The sequence below is a fragment of the Daldinia childiae genome (genome assembly GCF_008694065.1).
Source record: "Daldinia childiae strain JS-1345 chromosome Unknown Scaffold13, whole genome shotgun sequence".
NCBI classification, from domain to species: Eukaryota; Fungi; Ascomycota; class Sordariomycetes; order Xylariales; family Hypoxylaceae; genus Daldinia; species Daldinia childiae.
Window position 1 is genome coordinate 92289 of NW_022984654.1, and position 23340 is coordinate 115628.

Sequence of the window (23340 nt, forward strand, 5' to 3'; positions counted from 1 at the left end):
GGTTCAGATCGAGGTTGACAAAAGAGTAAAGAAGGGAATTTGGAATGTGGGAGGAATGTGTGTGAAGAATATGTGGGAGGAGAGAGAAAAGAGACGCGAGACGAATACCTTTTGGTGTAACCTACAATAGGTAAGACGAACTATTGAATGACTGACTGACTGACTACCTTAAGTACCCAGGTAGGTAGGTAGTAAGTGAATCACGTTGTTGAAGAGAGGACAAGAAACGAGACGACCTAGTTGTGATACTGGTAGGTAGAAATTGGAGATGGAAAACGGGAAGATGGGACGAAGTTTGGAATCACCAACTCGGTTGAGAAACGGTAAAGACTGAAGGGCCGCTAATTTATCACTTGTCAGAAATACATACCTATGTATATCGCTACTTCCTTCTTTTCCCACGTACCTGGATGCACTAGAGATAGAAGCCTAGACCTACCTAGATCGAGTTAGGAAGGGCTTTTTAAATTTATAGAATACACAGGGAAGCGTCAGTTTGAGGTGCTTGTGTAACGTTGGGCTTGTATACATGGTAACTTTAGGTAGGTAGGTCAAGTACGACCACTGCTTCAGAACTTATTCCTTCCTACTAGCCAAAAATAAGTCTGAATTATATTTTATTTTATTTTAGCAGCATGTTTCAACTCCAAGAGCAAGATCGTCCCATACCTGTATACTCACCTAGGTACCTAACCTATGTACCCGTTATGTCTGCCAGGTATCTTCGTGTAATAGGTACACATACCGTTATCGTGAACACAAGTACATTAGGTACTCAAATATGATTCAATGACATAATTCATGACTGTATGGTCTTCCAAGTAACGTGAAACAGTAAATATCCCTTCACAACCTCAGATAAGCAAAGAGAAGTCCTTTTTTCCATATCATATTGTTTTATTCTTGCTGTTCCTGTCGTTGATGTGGGGGATCCATGCAAAACACATCTTGGTTCTCGGGGTCTTCTTACAAGGATAAGGATACAGGGGGATAGAGCCGCCAATTACAGGGAGTTTTAATTCAGCCCGGTCCATCTAAGCCCTACCCCACTTCATTCTAAGTGGTTAGTTGTCTCAGCATTTTCCGATTGAGGCTATTTGAGCAAATTGTGGCGGTATTTCAGCACTTTAGCGTGCTTTACAGGCATAAAGAAAGAGCAATTAGGGCGGTTTAGGGCGGTTTAGAGCAGTTTATCTCCCTCATTTTCCACTAGTGCCTCCAGCCCCAAACGTCCTTGATCTAGGTAGATTTCGATACCCGCGCTGCTTGATTATAATTATCATGCAACCTTGAACGTTATCAAGTGCAGTCTAACAGGGCGTCTCATAGACGTATGGCAGAGGCGGAAGAAAATGTAATTTCAACCCTCTTTAGTACTACTTGGACAGACCGCTCTTTATTATGTGTTACTAGAGGTTACTAGCATAGCAAACAAAGATCTATGTTGTGGTTCCTTATTAAACCATGTGAGCTACCTAGGTTATTATAGGTATACGGGTGTAGGTACCTTTAGGTAGGTATTCTTATCAAATTCACGCGCCGCGCCGATGCGATGCCGAGGAAAAGTTGAGCTGTGAAAGTACCTCTTAAGGTACCTTAGCCTAAGCAAGGTAAGCTAATGTTCCATACATGTATAATGCAACTTCCTTCTCGACAAGTTCACCCACCTACCTGGTTTACCTCCCCAATTTGCCTTCCTAATTCAATAGTTGATAGTTGATTATTTTATCTAATCTGATCCAAAATATTCACTGTTTTTCATATTTGTTTTATCCACCGTCATTCATCCCAAACTCCCTTTACCACTTACCTGAGGCCAAGTCACACCTCGACAGCGACAGCGACAACGGACTCGACACAATCGAAAACTTAGAATTACCGTCCTACCTCATACATTTCACGTAACAATCCCTAGGCAACCTTTTCAAAGGGAATTACGTGAATCTCAACACGATACGGAATCTGCAATGTCCAACTGTCTCTTGCGAAGGCTACCGATAGCCCAGGCTTTGTCTACAACTACCTCCTAAGTCTACTGCGCATTGCGCATACTATTAAAATTTTCTTTGATTCATGCCTGCGACATACTTGTTTGATAAAGACTAAGTGGAAGCATCCAAGATGGCAATGGGGAACATGGATATGACGGATATGGATATGGATATGGGGAGCACGTCCCTTGGTGGTGATATCACAACTATCAACAAGGCCTATGCAAGAAGCTACTGGTATTTTATCGCAGCTTCTGTCGTTCTATTCCTCATAATCCGTACCGTCAACTTCACCCTATATAAGTCAAGGTAAGATAATTCCTTTAAATCGCATGCGATATCCTTAGTATGTTACCCTGTTGGACTAAGCCTCATATATAGGTTACGCAGGGCCAGATCACACTCAGTGCGGTTTCCTACGAGGCCTACGAACTTCTTCTCGCAGCTATGGGCGACCCTAACTGCCGTTTGTAGGGAGATGAGCTACCCACAACTTTACGTTTCGATCCGAAACTTGTCATGGCTAACACCGCCACCTATGGGTCATATCATCCTCCTCCTACTCTACTGGGCCGCTATTATTTATATCATGTTTAAAGATGCGGTGATACTAGATATCAATTTCATGGAGAGATTAGGGTATCGCAATGGTTGGGTAACAGTTACGCAGGTGCCTCTCCTCTATCTATTAGCCTCCAGGACCAACGTAATCGCCCTGATCACTGGGACCAGCTACGAGAAGTTAAATTGGCTCCACCGATGGGCAGCCCGGACCATATTGATTACCACGACTATACATGGTTTCTGCTTCTTTGCCGGCTGGGTCGATAGCGGCATAGTCGGCGTCGAACTTAATATGATGAACATGGTCAAATACGGTTTTGGCGCTTGGGGAATTTTACTATGGATGAATATTACATCCTTTAAGCCGTTGCGATCCATAGCATACGAGGTTTTTGTCATCCAGCACATCTTGGCGGCTATTATATTCCTATGGCTTGTCTACGTTCACGTTCCTGTAAGTGCCAGGTATAATGTGTGGTTTGCAGTCGCCGCGCTTTGTTTCGATCGGGCGTTCCGTCTCGGTCTCTTGTTCTGGCAGAACACTAAGTTGCGCCCGGACCGCTCATGCTGTCAAGGCGGACAGTTGATTGGTCATAAGACGCAACTCTCCCAGGTTGGCGAGTCTATAACAGTGCTCACTATAAAGGATGTTCACTTCAAGTGGAGGGCAGGACAGCATCTCTATTTGTGGCTACCTAGAGTAGCACCATTTGAAGCCCACCCGTACACGATTGCTTCTGCTCATCAGACTCCGGAGACGTGTATCTGTAACAGCATTCAATTAGTAATACGGTCTCATTCAGGGTTTTCCAAACGGCTCAGACAATTTGCGGGTAAACAGGAAGCAATGGGAAAGAAGCAGGCTCTCACAGCCTTAATCATAGGCCCGTACGGAAATCCACCTCGATGGGATATTTTCGAAACGCTAGTCCTGATTTCTGCATCGACTGGGGCGTCATATACGCTTCCTATCCTGGAGGACGTGCTCCGCTCTAAGAAAAGAGCATGCACCAAGCGTGTAGACTTTCTTTTAACGGCTAAGCAGGGCGAGGAAGTTAGTTTCTACCACGAACGTCTGCATGAGGCCATGGAAAAGGCGAAGTCGGTAGGTATCGAATTAGTCGTTCATATCGCTGTGACTGGGGATGGGCAACTTGGAACACTAGGTGCCGTGACTTTTTCATCGTCTTCAACTTCCTCAACACATGAGAAGAAAATGTTCGAAGATGTAAAGGTATCGGTTAATGTTGAAGGAATTGTTCAGCCGTTAATGGGTAGGTCGCGTATGAACCTCTCAGAGACAGGCTCCGACTCACATATTCACCACTCAGCGTCAAGACCGGACGTAGCCAAGTTCATCAGGGCGGCTGTTGAGGCTACTGGAGGAGAAACGGGGATTGCGGTATGCGGCGGGCAATCCTTAGTGACTACAGTGAGAACCAGCGTGGCGAAGCTGAGCGACGAACGCGCGGTACATAAAGGCACAGGTGCCCAGGGGATTTACTTGCACGTAGAGGAGTACTGCTTTTGATCGGAGGTTGAGAAACATCTATAGCAGTGAGGACAAGGATTAGAAAATGACTCGACTACGGATGTTACAGCTCATTATACCCATTCGTGCCTACCAAATAGCACTTCACCGTTATTGTACTCTTAGTTACTTCTTGAACTACATAACACACACAATATGTCTTAATTTCAATATGCTACTAGTCTATGACTAAATCCCCGAGTAAACTCATGCTATGTTAATAACTTGCTTATAAACACGATCACATGGAGGCAAAGATGACGAGATGCCTTCTACGTCATAGTACAATATTGAGCATTGAGCATCACCAGTTTAACACCTATAGGTGCGACACAGTATCAATGAAATTATTTAGATGGTCTATGCCTCTATAACCTGGATAATCGTTGGTCCGTATTTCATCTAAGTTAATTATCTAAACCCGAGCAATTTGATATTTTAATTTTATCGCATTCGCTTCCGGTCGTTACGGATACGAACGGAGGTTGTACTGCCGCGCAACTACTGAATGCAATATAACTTCGGTACTACTAGATATACATGAATTACCTATTATTTCGATTTGAAGATAAAATGTAAGACATAATAAATTGAGAAAGGGGAGAATGGAGGTGACTTTCAAGCACGTGGTATTAGGTACCCCTGAATTTCTTAAGATTGGCTTTTCATCTTAAGTTGTTAATGGCATTCAATATTTATTGCCAAGATTATTATCATTAAACACTGCTTCGAGAATTATTCTAACTATAGAAGGAAGTTGACAAGAATACCTAGATAGGTAAGGATGTCATGTCCGGTAGTACGAAGGACGAAGGACGAAGGGGTCAACTACTAACAACTTTCCAGTAAAAGAGAATATCCTGGTATAGTCGATACTAAACCGCATGCCTTAAGTTGCACAACATAAGCTTCGGAATATGGGCGCATCACTACTTTACTCTCACTCTTTTAAGGTGATGAGTACCTCTAATATCGCCCATAGTTATTTGATAATGCTCGGACCCGAACGTGCGCCGATAGTCTGCCCAAGGAACAGACGGTCGCCCAACCGGCTTCCATACTCAAACTCTCCTGCGATACGATAAAGACTGACCAACACTCGGACGGAAGCATGAAGCTTTTTATCCGTTGGTATTGATTAAGATCGGCCTTTTATCATCTCTTAAGCCGACTCAGGTAAGTCTCGGCGAATACGAATCCTACTCCTAGAGGCTAGAAAGTTAATAGCATCTGAAAGCTAAAGAAAAGAGGTGGATGTACGGAAATGTTTCTAACAACCTACATATATCCGAATCTTCGATATAGCCCTTCGTATTTAGACGGCTGCAAGCCTCAACATGCATGTGGCGTTCTTTAGCGAAGCGATAACTACCTACTAGTATTAATCTGAAGTTAAGGACGAACTCAACATATATACCGTCACGAGGTTCCAACCTATGATTGACATCCCGGCCAAACAGATAATATAAAAGATACTAACTATCTAATAATACTATCTAATACTATCTAATACGGGGATCACAAAGGCTTGCACGTGCTATGCTAGCTAGTATTAGCTAGACAATCCCGAAGGCGAATATGTAAAGACGGGGGGCTTACAAGGGGTCACGCATATAAACATTAAATTCGTCATATTTGAGCTGATTTATGACTTATCTAGCTGAAAGATTACCACCAGCTGATTGATCATAGCCGGCATTCCCTGTCAACCCATATCCAAGGGTCTGGTATGTGTGGGAGGTCCCTTGCTTCCAGCCTCATGAGCCATGCACATGCTAATTAATAATACCACCAACCTATATGTCTGTGTCCGTGGCGTATCTAAGCTTTGGGGGACCTCCGAATTTCTCCGGGACTACTGAGCCTCACTCGCCGATTACCCCTGATACACAGACCAGTGGCTTCCGAATAGCATCAACATTGCTCATTGTTCACCTTCTACGCTTTGGCTAATAGTTATAATTACAGCTCCATAGTGTACGCCGAAGACATGAAAGGTGAAGAAATTTAACAAAATATAGCCCTACTAGTATTCAATACCTCCTATTACGCTAACAGTAGTCTTTGGCCTCGAATACCCTAATGTCATATCTGTTCTGAACATATCAAGGGGGTAGTCTACGTGGTCCTATCGATATCACGACTCGTGAAACACACTTCGGCATTGCGTGTCCATATTATGTGCCCAGATGATCGTCAATGAATCTAAGCCAACTAAGACTCGCCTTTAGCTCGTCTCGTTAGCCAAAGTGTATTCTAATATTGGGGAATGGTATACTAGCAAGTAATGAGACTACACAAGTGCTAATTTTGAATGAGACCACACCATTCGAGGTAAAGTCGGTGGTGTTGCAACTTTTACTACTTATGTATAATCACTAGTTAAACGATCCATGACGTTCATTTCATTTTCTGTCCTCTCCACGAATACTAAATTGATAACTAACCAATTCTTAGATCCTATTTGGACCCCAATTGGGGCTACTTTCGATGCAACCATCTTACAAGGCTACCGTAACCTTATACGCGCCGACTTAAGGTGCTGTAACCCTCCACTACGAATACATATTTTTTGAGTTATCATCTTAAATGCGCAGGTCTGGCCCCGGGCTGTGGGAATCCGCGTGATATATGTAAGCTATTCCTGTACGAGTCTCTAAATGTTAGCTTGGTTGGACCTGGGATGGTCAAATCTTATCTCACATGAATATGCAATGTCCAGCATCCTCTCGTAGAGAATCCGAAGCTACAGGTATTATAGTATACTCCATTTATGGATTCTTCAGCTTGATTTGCTATCAAGCTTCGGGTTCTGCGTCGTGAGACAAGCTTAATCAAGACATTCCAAGCCACACTCGCGGAATGAACTACAGCGCGTCGGCGGGATCTTTTTGTTGATTAAACTACACATGAGCTGAGGGCCATGTGGTCCACTTTAGAAGGGATAAACTCTCCCTTTGAGATAGAATGTTAATGAAGGTGGGTTGACTAGCCGTACGGGCGTCAGAGTTAGTTATCTTATAAGACCATGAGGAAGAAACGTGTTGCTAGCATGGTTTAACACCTAGCCGAAGTCCTTGGGCTTCACCTTCTCATACTATCGCCTCGACTCCCAGGGATCTTCACGACGTCAACGATGGCTATGGTTTCTTGGCTTATAGTTTCGATTTTACTGCTATGCCTGGTACATACGGTGAAAAGGGTGAACGATAGACGTAGGATCCCGCCTAATATTCGGCCACTACCTGGACCGAAGTGTTAGTCTTCATCACCCCTTATTTCAACAAGGTGCCTTCTTCTAACTTGATATAGCCCTGCCTCTAATCGGCCGCATCCATGATATTCCAGTGAATTCGTCGTGGTTGAAGTTCTACGAATGGAGCAAGGAGTATGGCCCAATATATCAGACTAAAATGTTTGGTACGGTCCACGTCTGGATTTCAACAGAGCGAATCGCGATGGATCTGCTTTCGCGGCGGGCACGCAACTACTCAGACCGGCCACAGATTCCTAATCTTCCTGATAATCGAACAAGCGGACACTACCTTGCGCTGTCGGGGCATAATGGTAGATAGAAAGACACAGAATGACCTTTTATCATTCTTCACTAACGCGCGATATAGGTACTTGGAAACGCCAGCGGAAGCTCTGCCAACAGTTGATGAGCGTAACGGCTAACGCCTCGCTATATGATTACCCAACAAAAGAACGGGATCGCTTCTTATATCTCCTATCACGCGACCCGTCACAATATCGGGAATACGTCGAGCAATTCACATCACGAACAGTAGCGCGGCTCTCTTGGGGTAGTCCCCATCCTGCCCAGCTTTTGCGAGTGACGACTTCCGGTCTCCTCGAAACCATCTCCCCTACAGGCGCCCTGCCTAATGCTGTGCCCTGGCTTATGCATATACCTAGATTTATAAGTCCGTGGAAGCAGAAAGAAAATGCCCGACATAGACTCGAAGCTGGACTTCTGAAGGGGAGTGTTCGGTACGTACGCGACCGCATTAGCGAGGGGAACGCCGAACCAAGTTTCGTACATACATTCATAAACCAACCGAGCAGCCTAAATGATAAGAGTAAAGGGGGCGACGAGGCCGAGGCCGAAGCCACGTATGTTGTCGGGCAAATGGCCATCGCCGGAGCCTTGACGATTGGAAGTCCGATCCAGAGCTTTATACTTGCCATGTTGCATTATCCCGAGTGGCAGAGAAGACTCCAAGATGAAATAGATACCGTATGCGAAGGAAGGTGTCCCGAATGGGAAGATCGTGAAAAGTTGCCGATGCTTCGTGCCGCCGTGAAGGAAACGGTTCGGTGGCGCCCCCCGGTCCCGACAGGTAGGCCACCCACTGAGATTAAACGTGCTTTTCACTAACGCTTGAAAGGAATTCCACACGCGATAGAAAACGATGATGTCTATGACGGTTATTTTATTCCTGCCGGTGCTACTATTCATGCCCTGGAGTGGTAAGCCGAAAATAACCATATTTTAAAATGTAATCTTCTAACCCGTCATTAGGGCTATTACCCGCGACGAGTCCGTATATCCAGACGCGGATACTTTCAATCCTGCTCGGTGGCTAGAATCGAAGTATCCTACCTATAAGGAGCCGCTTTCCGTATACCCAAACCTCAGCGGTTTCAGTCAGTTCGGCTTCGGCCAGCGCACGTGCCAAGGCGTTCCAATCGTAGAGCAAGATCTATTCTTGACGATGGGTGGGATGGTGTGGGCTTTCAATATCCGGAAGAAATGCCGGGAAGACGGTAGCGAAATACCCGTGCATTGGAATGACTACACGCCGTTGCTCATAGCCAAGCCGGCGCCATTCGAATTCGACGCGGTGGTCCGAAGCAAGATAAAGGAGATAACTCTAAGGCAGATGTGGGAAACAGGTAAAGGCGAGGACGACGAAGAGGAAGAGCGGAATGAATTCCTTATACAGACGCGGAAAGAAGATATCGTAGATATAGTAGAGGCCACGGAGGCAGCGCATGAAGATGATACTGCAAGTGATCGCGGTAGCGAGACAAGTGTTTCGGGATCACTCGCAAGATCGGCTTCATCTGTTAGTATAGGATCTGATAGCGAGTCTGGGGATGGGGGTAGCCCTACATTAGCGTCTAGGTTTCATTTATCGAAACGCCGGGCGATGATGATGATGGCAACGGAGGTAGGGGAGCAAACCGTACAGCAAAAATGATAAGGAAACGCTAAATAAGGTAACTATAGGATAGGATAGGATAGGATGGCATGGCATGGTGCGGCATATGTTAATTTAAGGGAGAAGGACATAGGTTAGCAGTAAGTTAGCTATCGGCATGTGAATAAACATTCGTTTTGACGTTGAGGTTGTTGAATACTCTTCGGTCGTTCATCTAACTAGCTACATCTGAATACTTCCATCTGTACTCCTACCCTACCTGTAGCCTATAAGCGTAAAATGTATGAAATCGGAATAATTCATACGAGTTTAATTAAATGTCGGCAGTTTTCAAATGCAGTAACTAGACTGAACTGCAAGTAAGACATAACAACACCCATAGGAATCAAACCTAAAGTTACTTCATAGTTCTTAACAGTATTAAGGAAGGCTCGCTAGCCGGAGGATCGGGAACCAACGGCAGCCCAACTATTCCCGACGACCTGCCAAGGAACAATAGGGGCTGAAAAATAAGGGGTAGAGTCAAGAAAATCCGCGGAGTAGGTCGGAAATATCTGCGAATAATGAATACGATGTATGAATCAGGCTCATGAAACTAAAATGAGAATGTCCGGAAGTATAGGTAATTGTAGCACTACAATTACCTCTTGAACATCAAACACAGTGGTCAGGTTGGAGGATGAGAATGCCAAGTCTCTCAACTAAATGCTAGCTGATAGGCACATCCACGCGCCAAGCTATTAAGTCTTTCCTCATATGGTAATATTTGAGCATCTAAAACTTTTAAGTAGGGTTAAGATCGTACTTCTTCTATATTATTACTCTTGCTTACATACTAGGCTGTAGTAGTAGAATGAATACCTGCTATGTATGTAAACGCTTTTATGAGAGGAATCTCAGGTTCGTACATAGGTATAGCTCGGAAAATAAGTTACGTAACACTGATTCCCAAGAATTGGCTAGATTCAATAATAATTAAACAATTCGTAACGAGACGTTTTATAAACGTAGAGGACGTGATGGGTAATTCGATGATGAGCTGGTGTAGTCATTGGTAATACGCTAGATTTACATAGCATCAACTGGGGTCCGGGAATCGCCGTCATCAGATAAGATGGAACTGCATAGGAGACGATGCCACGAACTGGATCAAGATGGAGAAAAGGAGGGGGAATGTAAAGAGGTACTAAACAATAAAGACGCAGAGTGAGGCATTAGGCATTAGAGAGGTACAAAGGTTATTATATTTTAGGTACATACATGTATGTACCTTGGGTTAGGTACCTATGTATTCAAGTATTTAGTATTCAAGGCCGGCATGGAATATCCATGTCATGACCCGCAGTTACTACGATGGATCCATTGTGCGACCCGAGATACGGGGTGAACTAGGGTTAGAAAGCAGCTGTCAGACCGAGATAAGCAGCTGCGTAGCCTGCTTTTAAATTCTAATAGCAGCTGTTTGCTTATCCTTTTACATAGATGTTCCTTTTTAAATGTTCCTCTGCTATGCAACCTTCACTATTTTCATCACTATGTATGTACAGCTCATAGCTTACAGCCTACCGACAAAACATACAATCCACAGTGGCAGATCAGCGCAAATGACTTGTCATTTCCACAATTTCTAGTATTCGACTAATCTCTCACTAGCCAATGCATCGTTGCGTCCAAATACTTTCCTATCAAGTCTTGCTGAGATGCTGTTTGATATTTTGACGAGTAACAAACCACTACCACCACTACCACCACTTAGATCCGGCGCTTGATTTCGGCGATAGAGAATTATTATTGTGATATAATGATAGCGACAGTGGGTAGACATCCGATCCCTCACCACCTATACACACCTATACACATATATAGGTACACACTTAGGTACATATTCGCAATGCGTAATGTGCAGAGGCTTTTATTTCCGAATATCCGACTACTTCGATACCTCGCGTGTAATAATTAATCATATTAGGCACGCTAGCAGGTTCGAAGCGTCGAGGCTGGCAAGGTACAGAACGCAATAGTACATACACAGTAGCGGACCGGTAAATGACGAGAGACCCATTTGCTAGGAACAGCCCTACTCATTGCTGGTGGCCCCTTGTGGGGATTCATCCGCCGCCGGCCAATCGAGCATGGTTATGAGATGGTTACGAGCATGGTTATTTTCAGCAGAGATATATTAACATGAAATAAAAAAAACCAATGGACCAGACAAGTAACAAGTAACAACCCTAGATCTATGGAGCTGAACTTGAATAGCTGAGCTTCGGCTGGTACACAGACCCATCGCGGCGAGCGGGATGCTAGTGTATTTTCTATCCCTGTCTGCCGTCCAAAATATTCCCTGATTTATTACACTATAGGTGTATTCATAATCATAATCCCTATGTATGGATCTGTCAGGTTTACCTTAGGTCCCTGATTTGTGTCTGCATGCCCAAGCATGGGGTTGGACATGGCGAAACGCCATCGCGAATTCTGAACCCCTCACCTCGATCGAAGGACGTTAGCGAGTTCTGCTAATCTATTCGTCCAATTTTTTCTTATTCACCAATCTCGTTCAAGTCATGGTAGAAGAAGAAAAAAAAACCTTTCCGACTATCACGACAGATACCGCCCAGCAACACCCCCCCTCCCCCCCTGTATAGTTTCGTTACCTATTGTTGTACATATCCAATGGCTACTACTTGTTAATTACTTTACTTATTCCCCAATTCCCCTTTCAACATCACTGTTACCGGAATCTCCATCTTGAACCTTCTTTGCGAGCATACATCCCAGTTCTAGCGCCTTAGATTTCGAAGCCGTCTTTAAAGTGTCTTAGGAACTGCTAGCAACTCCTTTACGCTAAGCCTTATTTCTCATTTCATTTCATGAACCGATTGTGAATAAGCCGGACGACCCGCCAATACCAAATTAAACTCTTGCTCGTTCGGCATCTTATCATATTCGATTATAGTATCTTGAACAGAATAATTTGATACCTTCGGTCCAGCCTGCGACTTAAGAGGGGTGTTGATAGAAAAGAGAGCAGAGGGGAAGCACCCGTCACCGTATATCTCGGGTCGTGGCAGTAGTGGCCACTTAAAATCTAATTGCTCATCGACCGCCATCGATTTTTCGATATCATTTACAAACCCTCATCTATCTACCTTACTACAGCCTATAATTTTTATTTTCGAAAAAAAAGGGAGAGAAACCAAAAAAGAGTCGATAATTATTTAGTACCCTCTCGTCATTCCGTAGTCAAGTAAGAACCCGGTTCCAATGGAGTCTTACACACACGCGCCCAGCGTTGCGCCTTCGATCTCGAATCCATCTCCAACCGCGTTATTAGGCTCGGAAATACTCAATCAGCCACCCCACTCAACATCGGTACCCTCTGACTCGGGTGCTCTCGATTCACGGGCGTTACCCCAGAATACTGTACAGGCCGCTTGTCTTGGATGCGTGAGTCTAAAAATCCTTGGTTTTTACAATAAAGCTATTATGCTAATTATATATCCTTTTTTTGCGAAATCAGAGAGGAAAACATCTAAAATGTGATGGGAAGTATCCGTGCTCGCGCTGTCAAACGTCAGAATCCGAATGTGTCTACGTGGCTTCTCGTCGCGGTTATAAAGGACCAAGAAAGAATGCCGTCTCAAACCCAAATAAGCGTCAGGCAACTGACTCTCCGCCGTCTGCCGGCAGTGATAGTTGTCCGATGCTGTTAGGTGCGACGGTTTCAACCGCTGCGCCTCCGAGCTTAGCGACCTTTAATCCGGCCATGGTAATCCCCGAGTCGCCCGCAACGCCATTTGTGCCCCCTGGCATGAACGGCCTTCAATTGTATAGAAATCCTTACCTTAATGGTACTAATGGTGCTCTGGTAGAGGCAAACTCACGACCACAGACGATTCCGGAGCGTTGTATCGATGCCTTTTACTATTTTTTCTACCCCGGTCACCCTGCTGTTCTACCAAAGGACTACCTGCTCAAGATGTCGAAAGAGAGGGACCTTAATCACTTGCTCGCAGCGATGAGGTGGGTTGGGTCTTTATATATCGACGCCGGTCCTTCTCGTGCTACGTTCTTCGAAGAGGCCATGCGTTTGGTTTACGCTCCGAACGTTGTCAAGGATGGTTACCTGGTTCAAGCTATGGTCATCGTTCTCATAGGACTAGATGGCAACTGCCAACAGGAAAAGGCACGCGAAATTCTGTCCGACGTGGAGCGGATCGCCATAGAAATAGGCCTCTATACGAGGGCTTACGCCACGACGCACGGATGCCATATCCCAAGGCTAGAAGAGAGTTGGCGACGGACGTGGTGGGACTTATTCGTCGTAGACGGAATGGTTGCCGGAGTGCACCGTCACACCAATTTCCTCCTCTTTGATATCGTGGCTGATGTTGGCCTTCCATGTGAAGAACATGAATATACGTCAGGAGTACGTTCATATTCTGATGAGCATCAATACCTAAGAATCCATTAGCTAACAGACAAATTCTGGTAGAATATCCCACGTCCGATGCTTTTGGAGGAGTTCGACGATCAGATTTTCTCTGGAGAAGAACGAGAGTTCTCCTCGTTCGCCTACCGTGTTGCATCCATAAGGAACCTCGGGCGCATGATGCGACTAAGTGGTTATCCGAGTGACGAGAATGTCAACAAGATCGAAACGTTGCTTTCTAACTGGAGGATGCATTTGCCGCAATCGAAGCAGCATAGTCTGAATAAGAACTGTCAACCAGACGAGATGATGTTCCAAGCGCACATGATTAATCATGCGTAAGTGGATGCCATACAACCTCATAGAACTGTCTATACTAACAAGGTGGCCTGTGTAGTTGCTCAATAATGTTGCATCAGCCTCTTTCACAGCTAGATTCGTCGCCGGCGCGTGAAGTGACGGCTTGCGCGCCACATCGGGCAGTCCAGAGTGGTGACCATTTCAATATCCACACTAGGCACATCATCACAGCTTCGTGCGAGATCAGCAAGATGGTTACGTATAACGTGCCAATTACTAGCCATACGCATTTTTTCACGTGTGTGCTAACCCTTTCCTCAATCGTCCATCTTAGCAAATGGGCCCTCGAGTACTTCATCCAAGACGAAGATGAACTTCGACAACAAATCCGACTAAATATCGGAGCTCTAAACAAGCTCAGCGGCGTTTGGAAGGCGGCCAGTACGGCGTCAAGCCAAGTCAAGGGTGTCGCACAGGAGATATACCGCGCTAAGAGGGCGCAGCAGAATAATCCTTCGTTCTGGGTCGGATTCACGCAGGAAGAAATGATCAGCAGCATGGCGACCGACGAGGGCATTATGTCTGAGATCAACACTATGCTCACAAGCGCACCGAGTGCACCTTGAAATAACGAGGATTGACTGCTCTATTCGGCATCGTGATAAATTCAAGACAGTCGAGTACCATCCGCTTCAATAAGGATTCGGTCGTGAAGGTGCCTATGTGCGCCATTCTAGGTCCAGACTGAGTATATATATATATGAGAAGATCTAGGTTTTTTTCTCTCTCTTCATATAAATGATAAGCTGCATGGCGAGGGTTGGGAAAATTCGTAAGCTCTGCAGACCTTAGCAGTAACTTATGCGTTGAGAAAGAGGCGCAGCAAGTGGACAAGATAGCCAAATAAATGCCAGAAAAAAAAAAGGGCTCGACGAACGAGGTATAATGGTTTGATGATAACTAGGACATAGATGTACTTACAAATAGTCTCTCTTTCTCGCCGGATACGCCCATTCGACTTTGGCACATTGACCATTGACAATATTTAGCAAAAAGATTGGACACACACAGATGGGTAATGTTTATATTATATCTATTTGAGCTACGGTGTAATTGCCTAGGTTAGGTACTCGTTGGTAGAATGATAATAATAGATGGTGCTTCCACAACGGCGGGTCTTCTGCTCGTATTTTAGCGCCTAGCATAAGATGATATAGTACAATCTTAGCCATAATAGCGTCGAAAGAAGCATATCTATTCGCCTAATAGACCCTGCATCTTGCTTGCTTACAGAGTGGAGCGGAGTAGAGCAGGTCGCCGTCCATTACATAGACACACACGGTTTCTTTTACCTGTAGAATCGAAAAAAGTCGGCATGGTTAGAAGGACTAGCAAACCAACCTACATGAGATCGACACAGCGATGTTGGGCGGAATTGGCGAACTGACACACGCCAACCATGCGCTAGATTCGATCATAAGGCCATATTACCTAGTAATCAAGTAAAAGTTGGGTATGACTAGCATAGCAGGACCCGATAGGATGGTTGGGGGCTTTTTTTCGGGGGGGAAGGGGGGGGGGGACGCCTACATAGTGGCGCTGGTCTGACTGACGGGCTTGCGACCCAAGAGTGTAGTCTTAATGGATTCCCATTAATAGGCCTGCTAAGGGGTTTTCTGTTATGCATGTATATTTATTTATTGCTTCACGGGTCCGAGTAACATATTAATTAGTATTTACATTCCTAACATGCGGTAGTTAATTAATTATTAATGTGTTTTTCTTTTCATATCTTAGTACGTAGGTACCTACGTAGGTAGGTTGGGCATGCCGGGAAATATTCTTACCATGTTTCTTTCTATGTAAATTGACTGACTTAGCCATGTCAAATGTCCTATGAGGACTACCCCTTTTTCAAAAACTACCTCCAAGTCTATGTAATGTATTGGCACAGATCCCCATTCCAACCCCACTAGGTAGTTAGCCGGACTTAATATCATGGCCGATGGATTCCCCGGGTGGGAACATAGGTAGACGGCGATGTGGCGGGGTTCTGAAAGGTTGCCGGCGGGAATCCTCTTTTTTTCTTTTGAACGATGCCCGTTCCAATTACATTCTTCCCTTGATACCCACAACCTTATTATCGGTCATCTAACGGGTACTTTAATAGATGCCGTAGATACCGAGCCTTACTAATTACCCAGAAGATTAAAACAATATGAGGGTCGCCGAATAATGGTCCCATATGTTAAGTAACCGGTAGCCGAATATGTATATGCAGTATGGTTCGCCGACCTCTCACATAGTATGATATTTCATAGTCTAACCCGACGTCTCCGTTATCATTAAGTCTCTCCCATCGCATACAAATTTTACAACCTCACTTAGTAGCTACTCGGCATGTTGGTTAGATCGCCGAGCTCACCGACATTTCTTTTCAAGCCTATTTCTATCGCCTCCTTAGCCGTGTCTTACTGTATGTCTACCTACATATGCCTCATCTACACAGGAGGATCTTTCACTACAAAGCGATAGAACGCCGAAATGGCATCGTTTTGAAGCCCGAGTTTATATTTGAGAGGAGACCGATGACTTGGAGGCTTAGAACGTCGCCGATGATATAACTTCGGTTATCTTGGAGCTAATCGGACCCCGAACTACAGGTTACCGCGATGCCGAATGGTCCTATGGTCATATGAAAGCATCGCCGATGATTCCTCAAGTCGCCGTCTTAACCTTGTTTTTCCTGCCAACTAAAGTATAATTTATTTGCATTGTCTCACTGGAGGTATGAAGAAGACAGCTTTACTACCTATTTCGTATGTAACGTCTAGTACCGTAGAGAGTACGCGGGTATCAAAGGTACCTAACCTTGAAGGCTTTAAGCACTCATCTTTAAACACCCATAGCCCTATCTACCACCATCTAATCCTCAGTCCAATATCTATTGGTGAATAATAATAATATAGGAATCCCGACTCCGGACGCCTCGCTTAAATAAAAAAAAAAAAAAAAAAAAAAAAAAAAAAAGCCCACCCTGCCTCAGTTGCACCGTTATCCCCTTTTAACTCTACTAACATCCATACAGATGCTAGTATTCTTTTTTTAAGACCCAGCAAGGTCCATGTCTTGTAACAGCGCGAAATACCAATTGGGACTCGAGTTAGGCTTACCAAGCTTACTTTTCAGCCAACACTCGGTCGAGCCCTCAAGGTTACCCCAGCCTACACCGACACATCCCGAATGGTCACCGCAGGCGTCGATACACTGAGACATGCTGGCTTTATACATATGCGTTAAGTCTTCCGCGCCATCGTCTGAGCTATAATCGAGTCCGCACTGCACGTTGAACGGCTTGGAACTGCCCCGCGACACGTACACCGTGTTATTATTCTGCGGGCAGATCACAGGGCCCGGTATTAAGGTTCCTGTGAAGCTTGGCGTCGGCGATACCTTGGTGGATGATGGTGTCGTCGACGTCGGTGTAGTGGACGTCGGCGATACTGATGAGCATGAAGATGAAGATGACGAGACGGCACTATAGGGAAGATGTGTTAGTTTATTCGCATCTATTGGACGCCGCATTAAAGTGTCAAATATCTAGTTCCTCGAATCACCATCGGTAATAGCTCGTTCGGCTGACGTGAGCAGAGTGTGTGTCTTACTGCTTCTCTCATGACGGCTGACATGATATCACGTTTATCTCATGTCTCGAAGCAAATAGCACCGAAAGAAATTGAAACGCACCTTGAATTTTCGGCAGAGGCTGCGACAGAACTACTTTTCCTCGTCCCTAGACCGACACCAAGACCGGCTGCGATGGCAACAACTAGCAAAAATAACCCGATGGCTAAAACAATGAAGAATGTGTTCCGCCTGATGCCGCATATTCTCTGATCCTCCTTCCGGGGTCGTGCTGGCATCGTTGGAGAATAACCCCTCGGTGTTCGGTAGTCAACCGTATTTTCGGGCGATCCCGTCCATTCGCCGGAGAACGTCTTAGACACCGGCGGGGGTGACCTAATAGGTTGTTGAGTATAGACCCACGTCTGAGTGCGTGCGGTGCCATCCTGGTTATATACCGTCGCTGACACTGCTTGAGGAGAACTCGCCGGCGACGAAGTTTGCGATTGAGAATGCATCATATTATATTGCTGCTGATGCGGTTGAATATAAGCCTGCTGGCCGTGTCCGTACTCGTACCCATTGCTATGGCTATGCGTATTATATGCATCGTAAGCCTCTTGCTGCTGTGACTCTTGTTGCGGACCCAATTGGTATGACATTGCTCAGCGTAGAATTACCAATATCTTGAGCTTTCATGATAGATAGAGTAGCCGAGAGAAAATATCCAAAGACATAAACACGGGAAGCAAGAGTGTAGAAGTAGACGAGTGGTGACAAGCTTACATATTATTCCTTCTCGAAGAATACCTACATAGGCTAACGTAGAATTGGTTCTTACATACATACATACATACATACAGAACTGGCATGCATGTCACTCCACTATCGAGGCTACGGTCTATGTATGGGTAGGGGCGCTGTTCGTTGTACTAGGTGGTGAACTATTCTACTTTAGATCCTTAATGCTACCCCAGCTTTGCTGACCGCATGTGTGTATGACTTACGAGTTTTTAAGACAATAATGGGAGGTCGCCCACTAGGACTAATAAGTGAATAGTTTTCCTATAGACAGTTGAAAGATTAACTATTTCGAATTGAGTAAATTCCTACTATATATCATAGTATTTCATCCCCAAATCGGCCTTAGAAGTGTCATATGGATTGCTGATTCGCTACTCAGGTCCATAATTGAGATATCGAACAGTTTAGGATATCTATAGTTTCGTATTACCATCCAAGCAACACTGTGTTCCTATTATGTACCCAGGTATCCAAGCCCCTGTTACATGTAAATATATGTATGGTCGGTGGTACGGTGGTGCAGCTCACGAAGTTACAGCATCTGCAGCGAACTTTTTCTCGTGGCGTCATCACAGAATACGGGGGGGAATTATGATTCCATAAGTAAGATAGGGCAGAGCTGTATCTACATGGGGGAGCTTCAGGAAGGCTTAGCTGAACCAATCAACCCTCTTTGCTATCGTCAGTCCATAATCGTTCACGAACGAATCTTTCACAGCCGACGCGCCAAGAGCAATGGAATATATTTAAGCTCCTAGGAGCCGCCTTACCCCGTGCCACTATAGCTGAGCATCGTGGGCTAGTCGGTGAGTCTGCCACTAATCAGTACATGGGCCCTAGTTATGGTGTGGAGATCTTATAATAACTGATAATCTACGAGGGTCCCTGGATATAACAGGGTCTTTTCACCAATCAGACACCTTGGTTCATCACGGCCAACCCGAGTTTACTACAATAATTCAGACGAAGATTATCTGCAAGTAATTGACGTGATTATACGTTCGCAATATCTCGAGGCTTGCCCACTTGTGAGAGGATATAACTAAAATATTAGTGAGCCCAAGTTTCGCAGTTCTATAATTACAAGGTAGTTGGTTAATCAGTATGAAATAATCCACAATAGCTAGCTCACACCCACCCCCAGATGAGAACTGACGACGGACCACCGGTATACGATTCTATAGAATCATAGCGGGGTATTAAGGCGTCAAAAGGCGAACTAGTCATTCTACCTTACTTAGTAGGTACTTATAGCCATGAGATTGAGAAACTTTATAGACTTATGTGGTAAAAACACGAACGAACATTTGCAAGTATATCAAAATCAAGCATCTCGAATAGACGCCTCGCGGCAAAGCAGGCGGTGTGGATCCAATTTTCCAACACGCTTCCTTGCAAGGAACTGTATTGTTTCTTTAGAAGGTTCTACCACTGTTTCCCAGATGTTGGGCCATCTGCCCCTCCTCGACATTATCACGAGGTGGATTCGATGGCTCATCAAGAATCCTAATAATAACTCGTTTCTATCCCACTCCGATCCCTCGAACATGTTCTATTCATGTTTACGAATCTTATACTTCTAACCCTTTAAGGAGCTAACTCGTAACAGTGCTCACAGAAACAATAGACCATCCACTCTGTTCGATTATCACATCTCGACGAGTTGAATGTGCGCGGTTCCGCTTGGAAGAGGAAGAGGAAGAAGAGCTCCTAGAAGTAGCTAGTTATCAGAGGAACTGGTGAGTTATAACTGCGCATTTCTACTTAGGCTACGTAAACAGCATATATTTCCTCTCCGAAGAACACGCCGAGCTATCTCTGCGAATTATGTGGAGATCAAGATTAAGAACTTAGAGATGAACATCAAGGATCTTCATGTCCTTAGTGTTAAGGTTAATATGTAGAAGGTGATATATTCATACGAATGTGTGTTATTGTTATGGCATCTGGACATTTTTAACAGACGAGCGTTTGCCATAATGGGATATATACAAATTGACAGATGAAGAGCATTTCATTACGGCTTCAATTATTTTTATTATGTTATCAATAGCCATTTACGTATGAATTATACTACGCAGATCTATAACACAGACAAACCTTCCCCACGAATGCAGCAGCAGCAACGAATGGCCCAAGAGTAGACGTGCTGAACCCACCTAGCTGCGAACTGCTTGCAGGCAGTCATGATGCACGTACCGGCTTTAGTGGGGTTGTGAAGATTGTCGAGCGCGATATTCTTAACAGTGAAGTGCTAGACGGCTAGGCCTGGAGGGAATATATCTTATGGCCTTTGACCCGAGTAAGCTATCTTTCTCACCGAGGTAAACTTATCATGACTAGCGATAGAAACTTCTAGTAGAATGTATGAAACAAATCCGCAATAGTATCGCTAAGCTATACTTCCCTATCAAAACCTCCAGTGCACCTGAGTGAAGCTTGGTGGACTGCTATCGGCTATAGTATGTATGATCATAGGGTTGACTACTTACATGAGAACTCGAGTATCGAAACCATGCTCAAGCATAGTTGAACCCTTCCTATCAATAAAGATGAGCTACAGCAAATTATATGCCTCACCGTCACCTACCAGTAACTATCTTAAGATAGCACACTATGATAGCCTTGTTAACGCTCATATTTTAGGTACCTAGGGATCGATGGGGGACTAATCGACTCCTAGTGCCAAGAGATGGGTCCTTACGCAGATAACGAATGGTTGGCGTTTGATCTGATCTGTCCACTCACGAGGAAATATGTCTGGAGTTAAGTCAGGCACTAAACCCGTTGAAATGGAAAACTTACAAAGCTTAGAAATGGTATAGTATACCTACCTCCAGATAGATTTTACTCTTAGTTTATTCCACCTTTGACTTCAGGTAGCTCTACGTCCAACTATATAGTCTTCGGATCTTAGAGCAATCCTTCGTAGTCCTTATACGTGGTAATGTATCGTAGGCGCTGAATCCGAAGATATAAATGATACGACAAAGTGATAGATATGTAGTAGGACTTTGGGAGGAGTCAAGCTCTTCAATACTAGGCTCATTTTTAGGTAGCGGTGAACTAGAAGATTGCTTGAGCGTTAGGATGTGTTGTGAATCCACGTCTCCAATGCGCGCAACTTGTATAATTCTGGTTGCGGAGGAGCTATCACCGTAGTGGCCCTTCAGCGGTCTGTGTTATTGAACAGCACTCATCCATGTTCCGTGAGAATTATAAATAAGTAGACCAACGTTATCAAGCGCTTGGTAAAGTCTCACGAGGACGGAGGAGGATATGGTGCAGGGGGTGATTCCGAAGAACGGATGCCCAATTTCCAATGCTGAGTTTGGTGGTTCTGTCTATACATGAAGCCCATAATTCTACAGATTGATGTAATAAAGGCCATTCGCCGCGGCTACAACGGTGCCCAACTACACGACCATATAACACCATTACGTTTTCGGGTGATAATATAGGTCTAAATGGTATTACTTTTGGCGTTTTAACGTGTTCATAGCCATTTCTATGAGGCCATCTTTCGCCTCGCTATCCGGGAAGTCTTTAAGAGCTGCGATAGCTTGTTGTGAATAATCCTCTGCGAGCGCCCTCGTCTGCTCGATCCCGTCGCTTTGGTAGACTAGCTCTCGTGCCTATAAACGAAGTTAGTATATCAGATTACAATATAATGGCCGGTAATGTTGGTTACCCTTTGTACATCGCCCTCTTGTCCAAACTTCCTCCCGACCAATACACTTAACTCGGGCGTCGTCTTCCACGCAAATAACAAAGGCGCAGTCGCAAGACCTAACTCTAAGTCGGCTCCGGCAGGCTTTCCCAGATCACTCCCAGATTTGGTATAATCCAACATATCATCTACTAATTGGAATGCGAGGCCTAGATTCTTTCCGTAGGAGTAAGCCGACTCAACAGTAGCCGCATCTGCTCGACCGAGAAGTGCTGCTGCGCGGCACGACTTAGAAATTAAGCTAGCCGTCTTAAGATATGTCTTTTGCAAGTAGTAAGTAAATATTTCCTCGGACCATTTGGGGTTTCGCTCGTCGCGCGCAGTGTTTTTCAACTGCATGAATTCGCCTTCGACTAGGTTTGCGATCACTGTCGCTAAGAGTTCTACAACCTCGGCATTGCGCAGTCGAGCCAAAGCAACAGAAGCCCTTCCCAGAAGAAAATCGCCAGCCAAAACAGCCATCTTATTTCCGAATTCGAAGTTGGCGGAAGGAGATCCCCGACGCGAGACAGAATGATCTATAACATCGTCGTGAAGGAGTGACGCGGTATGAATGAGTTCTGTAATCTCGGCTAGCCGGCGCTGGGAGGGAAGGACATCGCTATCTGAGCCGGGTTGCGACGAGAAGTCGACGTGGGGTGAGGAGGGGTTGGCATCGGCAAGGACACTGAGGGGAGATATCGAAGAGTCTATCGTGACAGGTAGTGTTTGTGGCGACAAAGTCTCTGGGGATTTAGGACATAATGAAGTAGCTCTTGACATAAGTAAAACTATTAAAGGTCGCACATGTTTTCCTTCGGATTGTGTATAATATTTTGCGACTCGATCTAAAGAAGGATGTCCGGAACCTAAAAGTTGCCGTATATTCCCTGTTAAATGTTTCATTTCCTTGGCGACAACTCGTAGCGGGTCTATAGGTAATTCGGACTTGGTAGCTCTAGTGACAGCTTTAGAGACCATATTTGAGGCGACGGAAACTGCAGCTGCCCATGCTGATGATCTTCTAGGACTATTATGGTATAGAGATCTGGATATACGTATCCTAAGATCTAAAGGTGTTGCTCTCCGGCAATCCGAGCATGACAAAAAAACTGAAGATGGTCCGCCGGCCGTGCGTACTTTAGAGAGCACTGAAGCTCCCGTTCGGAGCTGCATAATGTTTGATTTCCTGGCCTTGGGGTTAGTTCGAGGAC

At 44.9% G+C, this 23340-nt stretch overlaps 4 protein-coding genes across 4 annotated transcripts; 2 read left to right on the forward strand and 2 right to left on the reverse strand.

The window, feature by feature from the left end:
• Window positions 1–2121: 2121 nt before the first annotated feature.
• Window positions 2122–4086, forward strand: GL218_08472 (Ferric/cupric reductase transmembrane component 7; the record flags this gene model as incomplete). The annotated part of the gene is made up of 2 exons (XM_033585276.1): window positions 2122–2300; window positions 2373–4086. 2 exons carry the CDS (start codon window positions 2122–2124, stop codon window positions 4084–4086), a joined length of 1893 nt encoding a protein of 630 aa, XP_033440459.1.
• A 3136-nt stretch (window positions 4087–7222) lies between these two features.
• GL218_08473 (O-methylsterigmatocystin oxidoreductase) lies at window positions 7223–14615 on the forward strand (the record flags this gene model as incomplete). The annotated part of the gene is made up of 9 exons (XM_033585277.1): window positions 7223–7343; window positions 7399–7653; window positions 7710–8429; window positions 8478–8559; window positions 8612–9111; window positions 12592–12704; window positions 12778–13686; window positions 13753–14027; window positions 14087–14615. The coding sequence occupies 9 exons, from the start codon at window positions 7223–7225 to the stop codon at window positions 14613–14615; spliced, it is 3504 nt and encodes a 1167-aa protein (XP_033440546.1).
• Window positions 14616–17094: 2479 nt separating this feature from the next.
• Window positions 17095–18275, reverse strand: GL218_08474 (uncharacterized protein; the record flags this gene model as incomplete). The annotated part of the gene is made up of 2 exons (XM_033585278.1): window positions 17095–17527; window positions 17737–18275. 2 exons carry the CDS (start codon window positions 18273–18275, stop codon window positions 17095–17097), a joined length of 972 nt encoding a protein of 323 aa, XP_033440541.1.
• Window positions 18276–21890: 3615 nt separating this feature from the next.
• GL218_08475 (putative hexaprenyl pyrophosphate synthase, mitochondrial) lies at window positions 21891–23302 on the reverse strand (the record flags this gene model as incomplete). The annotated part of the gene is made up of 2 exons (XM_033585279.1): window positions 21891–22052; window positions 22109–23302. 2 exons carry the CDS (start codon window positions 23300–23302, stop codon window positions 21891–21893), a joined length of 1356 nt encoding a protein of 451 aa, XP_033440540.1.
• Between the last annotated feature and the right edge of the window lie 38 nt (window positions 23303–23340).